The sequence below is a fragment of the Microtus oregoni genome, unplaced genomic scaffold (genome assembly GCF_018167655.1).
Source record: "Microtus oregoni isolate MIOR12 unplaced genomic scaffold, Mior012 000005F_ref0000423, whole genome shotgun sequence".
Classification (NCBI taxonomy): domain Eukaryota; kingdom Metazoa; phylum Chordata; class Mammalia; order Rodentia; family Cricetidae; genus Microtus; species Microtus oregoni.
Window position 1 is genome coordinate 7303133 of NW_024543064.1, and position 19141 is coordinate 7322273.

The window sequence follows — 19141 nt, forward strand, 5'->3', positions numbered from 1 at the left end:
TCACTAGTGAGGCAGAGGCAGGCGGGCAGTCTCTGAATTAATAGGCTGCCTGGGCTACTATCAGTGCAGGCCAGCCAGGACGACATAGTGAGGGTCTGTCTTAGAAAATAAAAACCAACCACCCAAAAAACCCAAACCAACCAGATGAACTAACCAGGAGCAGTGTGGTTAAGCAGTTTCTTTTTGGGGCTGTCCCCTGCCATGTGATGTCTTCAAGAGGGGTCTCTGGATGCTCCCGGTCTCTCCTGCATGCTCTCAGCTAACGAAGGTGATGTACCCCATGGCAGCTTTGTTACACACTCATAGGTCCTGGAGCAGAACCTAAGCCAGAGGAAAACAGTATCTGAGCCTCAAAGAGATTAAAGAGCAGAAAGATGGAGACGGCTCTGGGCTGAAATGTATCAGTGTGTGATGCATGTCTCTGAGAAGACTGTTTCACAGGTCTCTAGGGGACAGTGGTCATTTGTTCAGCAAATATTTGCCAAGCGCTCTCTGGATGAGACATTGTTAGGGCTGCTGAGGCTGAAGAAGTGAACAAAATAAACCAAACCCTGCTCTTCCCGAGTAAACAGATGCTAATCGAGATGGAGCTGTACTGCGATCCCGGTAGACGTGGCTGCAGCCGAGCGAGGTTGTGGCTAGACCCAGCTAGAGGGTCACTGGCTTTGAGGCAGACTAAAGATGAAGCAGTATTTGCTCAGCCACGGCCTGTGGTTACTGCTTTATTTTCAGGTCAAGAGATGAAGTACTGCCGGGCGGTGGTGGCGCACGCCTTTAATCCCAGCACTCGGGAGGCAGAGGCAGGCGGATCTCTGTGAGTTCGAGGCCAGCCTGGTCTACAAGAGCTAGTGCCAGGACAGGCTCCAAAGCTACAGAGAAACCCTGTCTCGAAAAACTAAAAAAAAAAAAAAAAAAAAAAGAGAGAGATGAAGTACTTCTTCTCTCCTCTTCCCTTTCTTCCTCCTCTGTCCTGGGACTTAGGATGCTGCTGCCTCAGCCTCCAGAGTGCTCTGATTGCAGGAGTGTGTCACCACACCGAGCTCAAGGGCTTTTTGAAAAGTTTGTAGAGCCCAGTGACTGTCACCCTTCCTAATGCTGTGACCCTTTAATACAATTCCTCATGTTGTGGTGACCCCCAGTCATCAAATTATTTTCATTGCTTCTGTTGTGACTCATAATGTAAATATCTGACATGCAGGATATCTGATACGTGACCTCTGTGAAAGGTTGGTTTGACCCCCAAAGAGGTCATGACCCCCAGGTTGAGACTGCTGGTCTAGAGCCTGTGAGATGGATCAGTGGGGTGAAGGATCTTCCCATCAGGTCTCATGATGGGAGTTTGATCCTCGAGCCTCACATTGTGGAAAATGAGACCCTTGTGCCATGGTGTGTGTGCAACCCCTCCCTCAAATCAAATGTTGATGAATATCTTGGAAAATCCCCCACCTTTTGGGTCTTTTGGGGGACAGGGTCCCATGTAACCCAGACTGCTCCTGAATGACCTGTGTAGCCACTGATGACCTTGAATTACCAGTCTCCCACCTCCTTGATGTCGAGATTTGGGATTCCAAGGACGAACACTGTACTAAGTATTAAAGCCTTTATTGTTATATATTTCTTTGTGCTGTACTGAGTATTTTTTTTTTTTTTTTGAGACTTGGTTTCTCTGAGTAGACCTGGCTGTCCTGGTACTCTCTCTGTAGACCAGGCTGACTTTGACTTTGAACTCACAGAGATCCACCTGCCTCTGCCTCCTGAGTGCTAGGATCAAAGGCTGCACCACCATTGCCCAACCTTTATAGGTTTATTTTGTTTTATGTGCATAAGGATATTTTTAACTTAAATTTTGTTTCATGTACATGGGTATTTTGCTTGCTTGTATGTCTGTGTACCACTTGGCATGCCTGGAGCCTGCTGAGGCCGGAAGAGGGTATCAGTTCCTGTGGACCTTGATTTGCAGGCTCTATAAACTCTTGTCAGCCATTCAGGTTTTCTGCAGTCTGTCCTAGTTCAGCTGACTTTATATCCCTTTATTTGAGAAAATAAATCAAATAACACATTTAAAAATTGTAATGAAGTGGATGGTGATGATACACACCTTTAATTCCAGCACTGGGGAGGCAGAGGCAGGCGGATCTGAGTCTAATAGGGTCAGCCTGATCTACAGTGAGTTCCAGGATGGGCAGGGCAAGAATCCCTGTCTTGAAAAATCCATAACCAAAACAAACCTAAGCAAAATCCAAAAGCCCTGTAAAGAACAGCATTAAAAGTAACTCTATGGAGATATGCAAGTTTTGAGCTTGTGTCCTTTGGGCCATACAATGGCTCAGTGGGTGAAGGTGTCATGTGGATGCTGGCAGTCGAGCGTGCATCCTCTGCTCGAGCAACAGATGCTCTTAACCGCTGAGCCATCTCCAGCTCGCTTGATTTTTTTCTTTTTAATGGCCTTAATCTTTTTTTAGAAATCACGCTTTCCTTAGTCCCAGTTTTAAACATGCTTCCTTCTGGACAAAATACAAGATTTTCAGATCTTTCTACTTCGTTTTTTAAAGCCCCCAGTTCTCACTAAACCTGTGGAGAAGCAGCCAGCAATTGTCTTGTCACAGCCTGGGTGCTGGCCTGCCCGGAAGCCCCTGCACCATGTTAAGTAGTTGTCCTCCCTTCATTTAGAGTTTTAATAGTCTCCCTACGTGTCTCAGGCTGACCACAGAAATGCTCTGCCTCAGGCTCCAAGAGATGGGATTGCAGGCATGCTCCTCAGCCTCCGGCTGACCTGAGTTTCTTGCAGATACTTCATACCGTAGTTTAATTCAAACTCCTCCAGTACCCTTCCCTCGTGCGTCCATGCGTGCGTGTGTGCATGTGTGTGTTGAAGCCTGTAGAAGCAAAAGGTTAAGATCGATTTAGTTATTTTTGTTTATGGCTCTGTATTATTATTATTATTATTATTTTGAGCCAATTTCACTTTGAACCTGGAGCTTGCCATTTTGGTTGGCCGGAGAAACTCTGGAAACTACCTTTCTCCAGCTTCCCACTGCTGGGATGGATAGAGATACAAGCTGCTATGACCGTTTGGGCTCCAACAGTTATCCCCCATGTTCCCACGGCCTGGCACTGCAGGTACACGCCTCTTGCCTGGCTGCCTTGCTTGCTTGGAGAAATCTCTTGTATTTTCAGTTTACAGAGTTTTATCTTCATGTAAATAGCCAGGCCTGAAATCTATACTTTCTGGTACTTCTTACCTCACTTCCAAAGAATGACCAAGTTCTGTTGTTGTGCTCATTAAAAAATGTCTCTGAACTTGTCCTTTCTCTTCTATGTCCTCATTGCCAGGGTGGTGTTTGTCCCACCTTGGTGCTGTGGTGCCGAGTGGTCGTCTGTCCCAGTTACTCCCTTGCATGCACACTTCATTAGTCTTTTCCTTGCCTTCCTGAGCAAGTCCAGACCTCAGGGTGGTAAGCGATTTTGTCTCAGCCTGCCTGCCCTGACTGTGGCTCAGCTCATCTGGACACACTTGCCTTTGTTGGGGAAGCAGTGTGGGTTCCTGCAGACCCATCTGCCTCTGACAGTGCGTCTCCCTCCTTCACCCTGACTGCTTTCTGGGTCTTGGATAAAGATACCCAAGTCAGATGTAAGCATAGCTCAGGCTCTTGAATGTGCTAGTTTTTCACAGTTGTCCCTGGGAGGGGTTAAATACGACATTAGTCCTCAGTGTAAGAGAGCCCAGTAGTGAAGAAGGCGAGATGCTGCTGTCCGCACACTGCCACGCGTCTCCGGGGGATGGAGACCACGGGAAGACAGCACAGCCTCCTGAATTTAACAAGCCAAGGGATTTTGTTCAGGGATTCATGAGTCCTCTTCTGAGATTTGGAACGGAAAGATGCCTGAGTCACAGCATCAGAAAGAAAGCTGAGTCATGCTTGAACGCAGGCCCTCATGCTTGGTCAAGCAAGAACTTTCTCAATTGTGCTGTCTCTCTAGCTCAGTGGTTCACAGGGTTGCAACCTCCTTGAGAGTAGGTCAAGCCTTCCACAGGGTGGCATATCAGAGATATACATTACAATTCATAGCAGGCGCAAAATTACAGCAATGCAGTAGCAACGAAAATAGTTTGATGGTTGGGGGTCACCACAACATGAGGAACTGACTTAAAGGGCTGCAGCATTAGGAAGGCTGGGAACCACTGTTCAAATTCTCCTAATCTTGTTCTCAGATGATTTAATCCAGTTAAGTAAACCTAAACTAGCTACTATGTGAGCCGCTCAGGTTCAGGGTGAAGGGAGGGGCTGGTATGTCTGCAGCACAGGCAGCAGGAGAAGCTGCTTTGTTTTCGGCAGAGGACTCAGGACATTTCCTTGGTCTGAGAGTGATAAAAGGAGCAGGAGTCCTACCGTGTGGGAGTGACACACACACATCCTAGGTTCAAGTGAGTTTGTCCTTGTTACCATTTGCGGTAGTTGAGGCTTTTTATCTTCCGTATTCCTGGTAGGAGTGTACCAGGGTCTGGCTCTTTCTGTGATGCCCGCTCACATCCAGCAGTTGTCGTACAGGTGCATAGCCCGGGTGAGGGGTGGTGGTGGGGGTGGGGGTGTGGTTTGTGACCCTCTCGCCTAGTTGTCAGTCACCGGAATGGGAAGCATGGCTGTGATCGCTCTGTGTTTTCAGTCCTTGGTAGCTGGAGTGCTTGGGGAAGAAAGGCAGACTATATTTTCTTTTTGATCATATGAAAAATAGCAAGAAAAGCAGCCTAAATATTTTGCCCTTGAAGCATATAATAAAATTTATGTCTTTTGTTTTTCCTTTTGGATGAAGTTGACTTTTATTTTAATTCTTTTAGATTTATTTTTATTTTGTGTATGTGTCTTATATCTTTTTGTTTGTTTGTTTTTTGTTTTTTGAGGCAGAGTTTCTCTGTAGCTTTGGAGCCTGTCCTGGAACTCGCCCTGTAGACCAGGCTGTGGGCTTTCCTCACTGAGCCTTGTCTTGGCTGCCCAAGCTTGAACCCACATGAAGCCAGACGCAGTAGTGTGTGCTTTATTCCCGGTGCTTGTGAGGGCTGCAGTAAAGAAACTGCCTGGAGGAGCACTCTATTAGGGGAAGATTTTTTGTGCGTAAGAGAGAAAATAGCCAGGGCATCTGGAGGAGTGCCGAGTGGAGAAGAAAGCAGCCTGGACATGGGCAGGCTAGAAAAGTGGGAGAGTGGGGTGGGGTGGGAGACAGCAAGAGACCGGGCATAGCCAGAGTAGCAAGAGAGTGTGGGGCAGACAGATCATACAGATTACATGAGGCCGAGTAGCTGGAGGGGAGAGACTCCTTTTGGGGATAGAAAACCCATCTCATCAGTTCCTCAGGAGCGCTGACTTTTATCTGACCACCAGAAATCCTGTAGGTCAGTTTGAGTTTATTTCTAGACATGCAGGGGTGCGAAGTGGGGGGTGAAGGGTTGCGGTGGCTGAGACTTCACAGATTCCCTGGAGGAAGGGAGGGCAGCTAGCATGCCCAGTGCAGGGGGGAACAGCAAGACCCAGGTTATACTAGGAGAAGGTGAGGGCTATGGCTTGGGATTGTCCTCGGACTTTTCACGTTCAGACTCACCTGCACAGCAAACACAAACCAAAACCTAGAGTACTGGCTTTGCCTCCTGACTTTTCTCAGTATATTGGTTTCGAGGACTGTTGGGCTGCTAAGCCTGGGAATGGTTGTTGATGTCTTTAGTACATGGATGTCATTGTTCTTACAATGTTTGTTTTCTGCTTTTAGTTACAGAATGTCCTCTCTCTTTCCCTTTTGTAGATTCGCCGGAGGCGCCTGGCACGACTTGCTGGTGGACAGACCTCCCAACCGAGCACCCCGCTTACGTCTCCCCAGAGGGAGAACCCTCCAGGACCTCCAATACCTGCATCAGCCCCAGGCCCTTCCCAGAGTCTTGGTCTCAATGTCCACAACATGACCCCAGCTACCTCCCCCATAGGTGCAGCAGGTGAGCCTCAGCCTCCGACCTGGAAGCAGTTGTACCTCTGATGTCATCATCCCAATGTTAGCACACAAATTAAAAAACAATCAGTGACCTAAAGGTCACTGCTGCGTATTTCACTGTTTCAGTTCATTTTGATAGTGACCGGAGAAGATTTGCAAACTCATTCATCTCCCAACCCCCTCCCAGCTCTACCAGCAGGCTCAGGTCTGGCCTTTGGAGCTGGCCAAGACTGAATTTGACTCTGCTGGTTTTGTGAATTTGGTTGATGTGTCTCTCCTCCACCCCATTCCTTCTCTAATAGCATGTGCTTTACCCCAGTCCTCTGTCATCTCTTAATGTACTCTAGGGGCTGGGGAGAGCTTGGTGGGTGATTCCTGCATACGTGTGAGGACCCACATTCTTATTCTCTGGACCCCTTTAAAAACTGGTTCAGAGATTCATGTCTGTAACCCTAACACTGAGTAGGCAGGGACTTTTAAGACTCATGGCCAGACAGTCTAGTCAATAGGTAAATTCTAGGTTCAGTGGGAAGCCCTGTCTCAAAAAAATAAGAGGAAGACAGCCATCATCAACTTTGGGTTCTTTTTGAGACAGGGTTTTTCTGTGTAGCCCTGGCTGTCCTGGAACTCACTCTGTAGACCAGGCTGGCCTCAAACTCACAGAGATCTGCCTGTGTCCTGCCTCCTAAGTGCTGGAATTAAAGGTGAGCGCCACCACCAACTTTTGACTCATGCTCGTAGGCACGTGCATGCACTCAGAAATAAACAAAAAAATTGTTTGCAAATGCAAGATTGAAATAATGGTCAAATAGCGACGCTCTTGTCTTTGGGCTGCGTTGGCACAGACTTTTCCTCTAAATTACAGCGGGTGCCAGACGTGCTGTGGATGGCAGAGCACTTGCCAGCATGTGTGAGGCCCAGACGTGCTGTGGATGGCAGAGCACTTGTCAGCATGTGAGAGGCCCAGACGTGCTGTGGATGGCAGAGCACTTGTCAGCATGTGAGAGGCCCAGACGTGCTGTGGATGGCAGAGCACTTGCCAGCATGTGAGAGGCCCAGGGTTCAGTCTACAGGAATCAGCTCCACCTGTATATTTGTAGCCGTCTTCTGGGGAGCTGCTTAACTCTGGTACAAGTTCTTTAAAATAAATGAGCTCCTAGGTGGGCAATGTTCAGGGTCTTTTCCTTCTTAGGAAAAGATATCTACTCACACGTGTGCCTGAATGTATTTTCTCACATGATGCTTCGATAAACATGGTAATCATGGTAATCAGTTACGGAGAAGACGCAAAGGTGCTATGCAAGCTCTGTGTGTCATTTATAATAATCTGATCTCCAGCTCTGTGAGCTCTGCCGTAGCCATCCAGACAGCCCCCTTTCTCTTGAAACCTAAGAGCATTTGCAGTTTCTGTCGCCTTGGGTCCTTAACCCTCAGTGGCGGCTTCTCGGTGTGGATAAACTGTCCATCATTCTTGTAGTGATAACAGGAAGAACACCTGTGTGAGCGCGTGGGCTGAATAGCTGTGGCAGTTTGCAGATAAGCATTCAGGATTCCGGGACTAAGTTGTCTTTTCCTTGGGAAATGTGCTCACAACTGTACTGCCTCCTTGCTGTGTCGGGCCATCCCTGCAGTTCTGGAATTTGTTTTTCTTGCTAGGTTGTAGCACAGTTGTGGTTACATCCGTTTCCCACCTACTGTCTGCCCCTGCCCTGGAGCAAGGCTGGAGAAGAGCTCACACAGCCACGTGGTCTGGCCATCTCATTTAGAATCCATGATCACAAGTTTAAGTAGACCCAACATGTCCAGGCAGCTATGCCATGTTTCCCTGTTTACTTTTTCACTCTGCTACAGAGTGTGCAACACCTCATTCTCCATGCACACTCTCAGTGTGTGGAGGAAACACACATGCAGAAGGGAGCCTGTATAAGCTTCATCATGGCTTCCATCTGGCTCCCTATTCTTGGTAGGACACACTATGCTGCCTCATCAATGCCTGTACTTGTGATACCATGTCCTATCACCGCACAAAGCTTCGGTTCTCATGGCTCCTTTTCCTTCTAGTCTGGGGAGGTTTTGTACCCCAGGTGAGCGTTCGCTAGCTGTGCCAAGACATCGCAAGCATGTGCACAGTGCGGTGCTTCTCCCTTCGACACCGGTTAAATGGAGCTCGTTTCTCCCATTTCTCTGCAGCTCCTACACATCTCCAGTCTTCTGGAGCAAGTCCCCTGGTCCTCCATCTTTTGCTCTTGCACCCTGTGCAGACCTGAATGAATGTGTGGCGGGAGCTCTGCTGAGTCTGTTTATCTCTGTCAGCCTCACTTGGTGGCTTCACCCTCTCTGATTTGAAACACCCTTAGCTTTCAGAAGACGATCTTGTCCTGGTCCCCATCCTCTCTGTTCTTTTTCAGTTCCTTGCAGGATTCCTTTCCCTCCCCTGATGTCTGCCAGCAGAATGCCAGGGTTCACTGTTTAAACTCTTGGTCTCTTTTTTTTTTTTTTAAAGATTTATTTATTTATTATGTATACAACATTCCTTCCATGTATGTTTGTATGCCAGAAGAGGGCACCAGATCTCATTATAGATGGTTGTGAGCCACCATGTGGTTGCTGGGAATTGAACTCAGGACCTCTGGAAGAGCAATCAGTGCTCTTAACCTCTGAGCCATCTCTCCAGCCCCCAACTCTTGGTCTCTTTAGCTGTGCTTATTCATTTAATTGATCTCATCTTGTTTCTTGCCTTTAATTATTCCTTCCAATTTGATAACTTCTTAGTTTTCATTTCCAGCTCTGACCTGTGTCTTGAACTTTAGACGCTAGTGACTCATTTGACTTCACTTTCATGTCTAACTGGCATCTCTTCGTTCAAACGTTAGAAGTGATTTCTGTGTGTTTGCATGTGTGCATGTACAGGTATATGTGCACATGCCTATTCCTGTGTGTGGAGGCCAGAAATGGATGTCAGCTGTCCCACCTTATTTTATGAGAACTTACTGAACCAGAGCTTGTGAATTTGTCTAAACTGCCTGGCCAGCGAGACCCCGAGGTCCTCCTCCGCTCTGGAATTGCGGCTGGGCACTGCTACCCCTTGCTTTATGTGGGTCCTGGAGATCCGAACTCAGGTTCTCCTGCATGCATGGCAAGCACTCCCAGCTCTTGAGCGTCGAGTTTAGGGGTGCTGAGATGACTTAGCAGGTAATGTGCTTGCTAAGCAGACTCGATGACCTGAGATCAAACTCCAGAACCCATAGAAAATTGGAAGGAAAGAACTGGCTCCACAAGGTGACCCTTTGACCTCCCTACACATACTGTGGTGTGCATGAGTCCCCTCCCCCATCATAATAAAATCAAGTTTTGATATTTCCTCATATCTTACCCCAGACCTACAAACTAGAAAATCAAAATTAGGCCTGGCAAGACAGCTCGGCAAGTAAAGGTGCTTGCTGCCAATCCTGACAGCCTGAACTCAGTCCCCTGGACCTACCACACACACACACACACACACACACACACACTAGCAGCCACCCCCCCCCACACTCCGCTGTAGTAATAAGAGCGGCGGGGCTGTGTCCCCAGCACCCCGGCTGCCTGGCTAGCTTATGCCCGAAATAACAACACACAAACTGTATTCATTTAATCACTGCTTGGCCCTTTAGCTCTAGCCCTTACTGGCTAATTCTGATATCCGGATCAACCCATCTCTAATAATCTGTGAGCACTGGTCTTACCAGGAAGATTCTAGCCTATGTCCATCCTGGGTCGGAGCTTCATCGCGTGTGTCTGCCCAGGAGCCGGGAGCATGGCGTCTCTGCTGAGGCCTCTGCTCCCGAGAGGAGAGCTGTGGAGTCTGAGCTCACTTCCTCTTCCTCCCAGCGTTCTGTTCTGTTTACTCCTCCCACCTATCTCTAACCAATGAGAGCCAAGCAGTTTCTTTTTATTTAACCAATGACCTTCCTCCATCACTCCGCAAATAAATGAAGGTGATTCTTAAAAAGAAGAAATAAAACCCAAACCAATCAAAGAAAATGTCTTTAGTGTCCTTTTCTCAGGAAAACTCTTTGGCCGCTATCTGAAATCGCACACATTCTAATGTAGCACTATTCCTCTCGGCTCTGGCCTCCAGTCTGCTTGTCCACCTTGAGTTTCCTTGTTTTGATTTTGAGATGTAGTATTGTCATATAACACAGGCTGTCTTCAATCTTGAGATCCACCTGCTTTTACCTCCTTAGTGCTGGCTTTCCATGCTCACAGGACCATATCTGGCTGTGTGCCCTGTCTCGTCTGCCTCCCCTGATGGGGTAGAAACTCCCTGGGTCAGGAAGTTGTGCTCGTTTTTGCTCACTTTTGTATCCCCAGTGCTTCACCAGAGCCTGGCATAGAATTTAAGATGGGGTGAATTAGTGAATGAATCACCAAGAGGAAATGACCAAACAACATGGGCTTATGTAGCTTAAAGAAATTCCCAGAAATTATGACAGTTGTCATTTTAAAAATGAAGAGTTGCCAAGTATGGTATGCCTTTAAACCCAGCACTTGGAAAAAGGGGCGGGTATATCTCTAAGAATTCATGGCTAGCCTGGTCTACATAATGAGTTCCAGGCCAACCAAGGCCATATAGTGAAACCCTGTCTCAAATATAAATAAATTTAAAATAAAGAAAAGCTGACTGGTTGTGGTGGTGCATGCCTTTAATACCCATACTCAAACACTCACCCTATACACATATACCCATACTCACAATCACCCTGTACACACACACCCATACTCACACACATTCACCCTATACATACCCACACTCGCACACACACTCATCCTATACACATATACCCCTGCTTGCACAACACACCCTGTACACACACACACACTCACCCTATACACATATACCCCTGCTTGCACACACACACCCTAAACACACACACACACGTACATACACACACACACCCTATACATACATACACACCCTATACACACACACACCCTATACACACACACACTCACCCTATACACATATACCCATACTTGTACACACACACCCTACACACACAGAGGTGAATAAACAGATAAAATTTTAAGAATGAAAATGAAAAATTGGAAAAGGCTAAGGCAGGAGGATTGTGAATTCACAGCCACCCTGGACGGTATGTTGAGACTATCTCAGAAAGAAGAGGGAAGTTGCCCTGTGAAAGTGATTGCTTGTGTGTATTCCCTGCCAACCTGAAAACTGGTCTAGAACCAGAGTTCTGGTATATAGCTGTGAAGGAGAGATTTGCATTTCAGAATGAAGAAATGTTTTCCCCTTCAGCTAAGTCTGTAGGTCTGTGAGAGAGCACTTCCTAGCATGCGCTCGATCCTGCGTTCCAGCAGCCCAGACACAAAGCGTGTCCACAGAAAGCTCCATTAGTGTTAGCCGGCTCACTGTGGCTGTAAACAAGAAGTGTTCATGCCCTTGCTTCTTCCTTTTCTCTGCTGCTTATTTATTTACTTAAGATTTGGTTTATTGAGAATGGGTTTTTCACTATGTAGTCCTGGGTAGCCTAGAACTTGAAGAGTAGACCAGGCTGGCCTTGAATGTACGGAGACCCTCCTGCCTCCATCTCCTGAGTACTAGGATTAAAAGCCATCCCTCCAGCCCTTTGTTGGTCATGTTGTTTTGCCCCAAGCCTCATCCGAGCACATTCTCGTGAGTCACATCGGGGGCCTGGGGAGAACAATGGTTTGGTTGGCAGCGTTAGCCGGTGAGTCTGCCTCGCTGTTTCTCCTAAAGAGAATTTCTCTCTGTACTATGCATTTCCTTCTAAAATTAAAGAAACCAGACAAAATACTTGAGATGGATATAGAAATATAGCCAGGGCCTGTGAACCCCTCTGTGGAGGCCCTAACACTCCACCTGTGTTTCCCCACCACCACCACCATGGGTCTTAAGATCTGACCTTGTACACCATTCCCAGAGGCCTCTTAAGTTTTTCACTGAACTGCACTTTGAACCTAAGGATGGTGAGAAAAGAAAGCCCTCTAAGGAAGCGATGAATTTAGTTGGAAATGAGCAGAGGGTTGTTTGGGGCTGTGTGTTCTCTAGGGATCCCGGCCATGTGTGGGGAGGCGAAGGCAGGCAGTTTCACAGGTAAAGTGGGGAAGGTTATGTAAGTTGTTTTGTGTTATCATTGGCCACATGAATCAATAATAGGGAGGCCTTGGTCCATGGTTGACTGGGGGAGTTGCTAGGCAACTGTCCTCATGGAAAGGTTGCCATGGCCTTTCAGCAAGGCCATGGTTTTCTGAGAGTCTTTTACTGGCTTTTGTTAGGTGTGAGAGTGTGGGAGCGCCTCGCTTTGCTTGTGCCGTTCTGACTTCGCCTTGGTCTGGGTTTGACAAGAAAGACTGAGTTACACGACACAGCTTTTGAGTCTCTTAAGGCCTGGTGTGTATTTGCTAGACTTCCACTGCCAGTGATTGCTGATTGTGCGCTTGTGTGGAGGCCAAAGGTCAGTCTGAGGTGTCATTCCTCAGGTGCCACCCCCAAAGCCGCTGATTCGGACTGTATATGGTGTTAAGTCTGCCCTGGGCCTGGGGATGTAGCTGTGTGAAAGAACACCTGCCTAGGATGTGCAAGGCCCTAGTGGCAGTCACGCGGGCTGCCTTGTTTTTGTTTATTTGTTCTTTATAATTAGTTTTATTTATTTGTTTATTACCTGCCGATCCCAGTTCCCCCTCCCTCCTCTTCTCCTGCTCCATATGCTTATTTTAAGAGAGAGTCTCGTTGTGTAGCTCTGGCTGGCCTGGACCTCTCTAGACCAGGATGGAATTAAAGGCTTATGCCACCGTACCCAGTCACAAAACTACCTAAAAATAAAATAATATAATATAAAATAAAATAAAATAAAATAAAGGGCTGGAGAAATGACTCAGAGGTTAAGAGCACTGGCTGCTCTTCTTGGGGTCCTGAGTTCAATTCCCAGCAACCACATGGTGACTCACATATAGTGAGAACTGGTGCCCTCTTCTGACATGCAGGCAAACATGCAGACAGAACACTGTTTATGTAATAAATAAATAAATTTAAAAAATAAAATAAAAGAACATTATTAACTTTGAAAGTGGGATAATCCTTGTATATTCGCTTCAGGCGTCATCTCACTCCCGGGAATTCTCTTGTTAGGCTTTACCTGACGCTTTGGTGTGTCTAGGTGTTGCTAGTGATGTGCCAGATGCTGTAATGTCAGTCATGCAGCCCCCACCTAGTATTTATTTCAGTCTTGCCACACCTTAGAGAACAAGGCCGTGAACAGAAGTCAGAGCAGAGTCCTAGGGCAGTAGTGACTGGTGCAGGGCATAGAAGACCGTCCTGTGTGCGTGAAGATCACGTTGTGCATTTGGAGAATTTAACTAAGTGGAAGCTGTTCTTTCGCAGTGCGTTGCCTTTGCCTAAGAGTGGCACCAGGAGCGGCAGCAGAGTGGTAATCTTTTGTTCTGTTACCATTTGCTTATAGGAAAATCCTTTTTCCTCTTATGCTTGGTTCAGGCTTGGGAGAAGGAAAGTTTTGCGTGTGGTCTAGAAGCTGACTTGCAGCTGGGCATGCAACCAGTGGAACAGGCCTTGGGTTCCATTTGCTAAGGTAGAAACAGTCAAAATAAACAAATATATACAAACAAACAGCAGGGCATGGTTTTATGCCTGTAAACCCAAGGCTTGGGAAGCGGAGGCAGGAAGATCTCAAGTTTGTGACCAGTGGAGGCTACAGAATGAGATCTGTCTGAGGAAGTGGAATAAATAAAAGCAAATCTGGCTAGAGGCAGAGACACAGGCCAGAGCCCCTAGGCTGAGGGCTGCAGAGGAACAGAGACCCTGGAGGCTCCTCCTCTTGGTTGGAGCGTTCCATTTTAGCATGCAGTTGTGTTTTCCTGGGGCCACATTAATCCCCTTGTGAATCCAGAGCAGGTGTCGTCAGTGTCTTGCTGGTGACAGGCATGTCTACGCCAGTTGTCTCCATAGTCCTGCCATCCCTGCTGTGACAGCCTTTGCAGCCTGATCTGGCGCCAGCTGTGCACGGTACTGCTGGCATTCCTTTACCCTGTTTGCAGGTATTGTGAAGGCAGAGGAGCAATACTGAACACAAGAGCTCCTGGAAATGTGTCCTTTTTGTGTGCATGCACACACAATTGTACACACAAACACCAGAAGACAGCAAAGAAAGGGGCAGAGATTTTCCTCCTTTATCCCCATTGTTACACAGATAATAAACTGTGACACTAACTTAAATGACAGATTACAGAGTTCATGGAAACCTGCTTGATGCCGCTTCTATAAAGTTAGAAATAGCTCTCAGATTCCATGTGCGTGTGCTTGCATGCGCTCATGTGTGTGTGTGTGGCAGTAGGAGGATAACCTCAGATGTCATTCCTTAGGAACCTTCTTCCTTTTGTTTTGAGACAGGCTTTCGTAGATAAGACCTAAAACTCTGCCAAGCGGCTGACTAGCTTCCAGAGAGCCACCTGACTCTTGAGTTCCTGCTTTCCCTCCACAAGCTCACAAGTGAACATTGTGCCCAACCTTTTCTTCTTAAAGCATAGACCCTGGGGATTTGAACTCAGCAAGTGCTTTACTGTTTGAGCCATGTTCTCAGCCCTTTTCTTTTAGATTTTTTAAAAATATTTATTTATTTATTATGAATACAATATTCTGTTTGTGTGTATGATAGAAGACCAGAAGAGGGCACCAGACCCCATTACAGTTGGTTGTGAGCCACCATGTGGTTGCTGGGAATTGCCTGGAAGAGCAGGCAGTGCTCTTAACCTCTGAGCCATCTCTCCAGCCCTCTTTTGGATTTTTAAGAGTCTTGTTACGTATAGGTTAATCTCAAACTCCAGACACTTGGCTCTGCCTCCTGAGTGCTAGGATTACAGCAGGTACCCCCATCATGGCTTCAGAGAGCGTGATTTTACCTATAGAAGAGGGTGAATGCAGGGTTGGATGAGCTCTTTAAAATCAGCCCACATCCTTGTCTTTTATAAAAATATTCTAGTTTACGCCGGGCGGTGGTGGCGCACGCCTTTAATCCCAGCACTCGGGAGGCAGAGGCAGGCGGATCTCTGTGAGTTCGAGGCCAGCCTGGTCTAGAAGAGCTAGTTCCAGGACAGGAACCAAAAGCTACGGAGAAACCCTATCTTGAAAAATAAAAAAAAAAAATATTCTAGTTTATGTGTTTAGTTTATGCGTGGGGTGCTTTATTTGCGTGCATGTCTATGTACCTCGTGGATGCCTGGTGCCTGTGAGTCCAGAAGAGGGTACCACGTCCCCTGGAACTGGAGTTGGAGATAGTTGTGAGCTGCCATGTGGGTGCTGGAAATCAAATCCTGGCCCTCTGGAAGTGCCCTTAACCACTGAGCCATCTTTCCAGCCCCTCCCCTGTTTTCTAAACTCCACCCCCCCCCTTTTTGGGTAGATTTTTCAAGACAGGGTTTCTTTGTGTGCCCCTAGCTGTCCTGGAACTTGCTGTGCAGACCAGGCTGGCCTTGAACTCAGAGATTCACCTGCCTCTGCCTCCCAAATCTCTAATTCCTTTTTTCTTGTTTGTTTTTAAAGGTTTTGGGTTCCTTTTGTCAGTTCTTTGCATTTATTCATTCATTTATTCGTTTGTATGTGTGTGCCTGAGTGTATGTGTGTTTACTGGCCATGCCGCATGTCTCCAGCTGGAAAGCAACATTTTTACTTCTATTCCTTTTGAGGAATGTTGTTGCCATGTTGGGTCTTCAGGTCAGGCTTGGCAGCAAAGGTCTTTTCCCCCTGAGCCATCTCACTGGCCCTGGGGTGCTTTGAATATTATAATTCATTTATTTTCCCCCAGCAAGCCTCTGTATGTGAGAGACAGGCAGGCAGGCAGACAGGCAGGCAGACATACAGACAGACAGGGTGAAAGGATGACCGGAACAAGTTGAGCAGTAACGAGTCCTAAGTGGGCATTTGGTGTGGTTTGTATCCGAGCTTGCCTATTGCTGAGGAGCTGTGCTGATAGGGGAGGAAGGACTCAGTGAATCCCATCTTAGTTCCTTCAGCGGCTGCCTTTCCCAGGGTGTGAAGTGCCTTCCACAGCCCTCCCCAGCCAGAGCCTGCCAAGAGCCGAGCCCCCTTGCATGTGTGTATAATCCATGTGTATTAAAAGCAAACATGGCTTTCTGTTTCGTTTGCTTCATGTGCCCTCACTTTTAAAAGATTCGTTTTGTAAGTTGATGGGTGAAGGTTGTTGATGTCCACGATGAACTTATGCCTGGGCTTTCACTTTAGTATCTGGCCTTTGGAAGATGGGAGGTGGAATAAAAAAGTCTTAATCTCAGAGGTCACTTCCTCCACTCTGATTTCTCTAGCAGGAAGTGGAAGAGGGTGATAACAGCACAGGGAGGTTTCAGGAGAGAGTGACATTTTGTTTTTGCTTTCATGTGTTTTAGTTATGATATTTTATATTCTAAGTAAAACTGAAGGGGCCACCAAACTTTGTAAAATTTTAAAACAAGTAGATCATTGTGATGTTTAGAGATGGCTATGTGATCGATTGTGGGGCAGGTGATTGATTGTGGGGAAAACTGAGGTGTGAGGCCATGTGATGGATTGTGGGGAGAGCTGAGGTGTGAGGCCATGTGATGGATTGTGGGGAGAACCCTGGTGTGAGCACATGTGATGGATTGTGGGGAGAACCCGGGTTGTGAGCACATGTGATCGATTGTGGGGAGAACTGGGGTGTAAAGATCTTTGAAGGGCAGGACAAAGTGAATTCAGATGATTCTTACAAAAACACTACAGATATGCTGTACTTTCAGTACGTCATGGTGCTTTGTTCTTATTATGTGTAGTCTGTTGTATATAGTACACTGTCCTAAATAAAGTTTTTATGTTGTGTATACCCAAGTCAAGGCCAGAGTCAACTCTTGAGTGCCTTTGTTCTACCCCCGCCCAGACAGAGTTTCTCTGTGTATCCTTAAATGTCCTAGAACTCACTCTGTAGACCTAGGACTCACAGAGATCTGCCTGCCTCTGCCTCCCTAGTGCTGGGATTAAAGGTGTGTGTCCTCACACCTGGCTAAGGTGATTTTTTTTTTTTTTGGTTTTTCGAGACAGGGTTTCTCTGTGGTTTTGGAGCCTGTCCTGGAACTAGCTCTTGTAGACCAGGCTGGTCTCGAACTCACAGAGATCCGCCTGCCTCTGCCTCCCGAGTGCTGGGATTAAAGGCGTGCGCCACCACCGCCCGGCGGGCTAAGGCGATTTTTAAAGTTCTGTAACAAACAATTTTTAAGACATTGATGAGTAAAGTTCTCTGAGAAGTAGTCTGCCCCTCTGCCCTGATGCCAGTTTTATGTCACCGTAAGTAAGCTCTGGGGACAAGGACGGTGTCACTTTTTTATTTTCTCCAATATATTCCATCATCAAATGGACGAATCTGTACGAAAGGAGATGGAGCGGTGAAGTTCTGCTGTATTTTGAACATGTTTGAGAGTCTCAGTTTTGCGGCAAAGTCGAAAGACCAGCCACAGACACCTCCCCTCCCACCATCTGGATTGTGCATGCACATTTGTTGCTGGCTCCTCTGCATGTCTGCCAGTTCAGTAATGCATCTTATTTCCAGTGCATTTCAGGAGTTTTCTCTACTGTTGGGTTGGTGAGGCGGCTAACTGGGTGAGACACCTGCCTTCAATCCGTGGAACTCACTTGGTGGAAAGGGAGAACTGACTCCTGTCCTTTGTCTTCTGACATCCACAGGTGGCACACAGAGGTGCACACACCTTTCTCTCTCTGTCTCTCTCTCACACTCATAAAATGTACTAAAGCAAAATAAAAGACAACTCGCTGTTTTGTCAGTTTGTGTCCGGGGCCACAGTTAGAACGTCAGAGTCATTCCAAGCACCACGTGTAGCGCCATGACTGACTGTACATGATGTGTGACGACAGTCATGATCCCTCGCTGACACTCCCGGGGTTGGCTGACTACCAAGCGTCGTGAGGGTGTGTGTGTTGCTGTTGCCTTTCCTCTTGGGCTTGCATTGTGTCATGTGGGCCTTTCTCTGTCTCGCCTCTTGTGTGTAGGAGTTGCCCATCGGAGCCAGAGCAGCGAAGGAGTCAGCTCTCTGAGCAGCTCACCGTCCAACAGCCTTGAGACGCAGTCTCAGTCCCTCTCCCGTTCCCAGAGCATGGATATTGACGGCGTCTCCTGTGAGAAAAGGTAACTTGATACCATCTGTTCTTGCTGCTTCCCCAGTCTAGTCTTTCTGCACCCTAGTCTTTAGCCTAGTAGTCTGAAGTGACAACCCAGAGACCCCATGTCATTACCAAACTGAATCCAATTTTCATTCCTAGGTTGAGAAGTTTTTCTGTTCTGAATGAAATAGTCTTTATACGGTTGCCTGAGTCAAGTGTCTTTATGAGTTAGAGAGGTGGCTCAGTAGTTATAATCAAGTACCACCTCGCCACAGAGTTCAGTGTTCAGATGCTTTTTATGAGACATAAGGTATGGATGATTAAACAAAATGGCCTCACAATTAACATGTGATACATGTGACTAGATCTCAGCGTGTAAATGATAATACCAGTGTGTGCAACAGTAGTGAGACAGAGAAATCAGAAAGGTTAAATGGCTCTAAAATATTCAGCAGCCGTAGCAGGTAAGCCAGAAAGGCTGCTATTAGACCAAGTGCCCTTAGATTCTTGTGTTTAGTGTCTCCCTCTGTAGCCCTACCATGTAGTACCAGAGTTGACCCTTCTTTCCACATTTTATGCTCTGGGCTTCCTTAATGTCACTCCTCTTGGGCTTTGGGGCCACTGCTGAGTAAAGGAAGAGTGACCTGAGGACTAGCATGGCGACACCAGGTTTGGTAACCAAGCTGCCAAATAAAGTGAGAGCTAGCATGGATTTTGTGACCAAGGGAGGACTTCGCCCTGGGCAGAGTACAGCAAGCTGCAGGATTTCGCCACGCTACTCAGCAGCATGCACTTTAGACTCGTGAATTGCTCACCTCCAAAACGGCTAGTTTCAGTATTGGCTGAAGGAGGCAAAGGTAAACCGTGGGCTGTTGTGTGTCCTGTAACCCAGCTTCATGACCAGAAGGAAGTTTTCTGTGAAGAGTTTACCTGCAGCCATGGCAGCTCCAAGTGTGCACACGCTTAGTAATATAACATCAGCATGCC

At 47.1% G+C, this 19141-nt stretch overlaps 1 protein-coding gene across 2 annotated transcripts in view; it reads left to right on the forward strand.

Annotated features, from left to right (window-relative positions):
* The window catches only part of LOC121448227 (ubiquitin conjugation factor E4 B), a 111136-nt gene that overhangs the window by 21429 nt on the left and 70566 nt on the right, over nucleotides 1–19141 (forward strand). For both annotated transcript variants that reach the window (XM_041652064.1, XM_041652065.1), the window contains exons 2-3: nucleotides 5794–5980; nucleotides 18044–18179. In XM_041652064.1, coding sequence (XP_041507998.1) covers nucleotides 5794–5980; nucleotides 18044–18179 — 323 coding nt within the window. The remainder of the gene's footprint in view (nucleotides 1–5793; nucleotides 5981–18043; nucleotides 18180–19141) is intronic.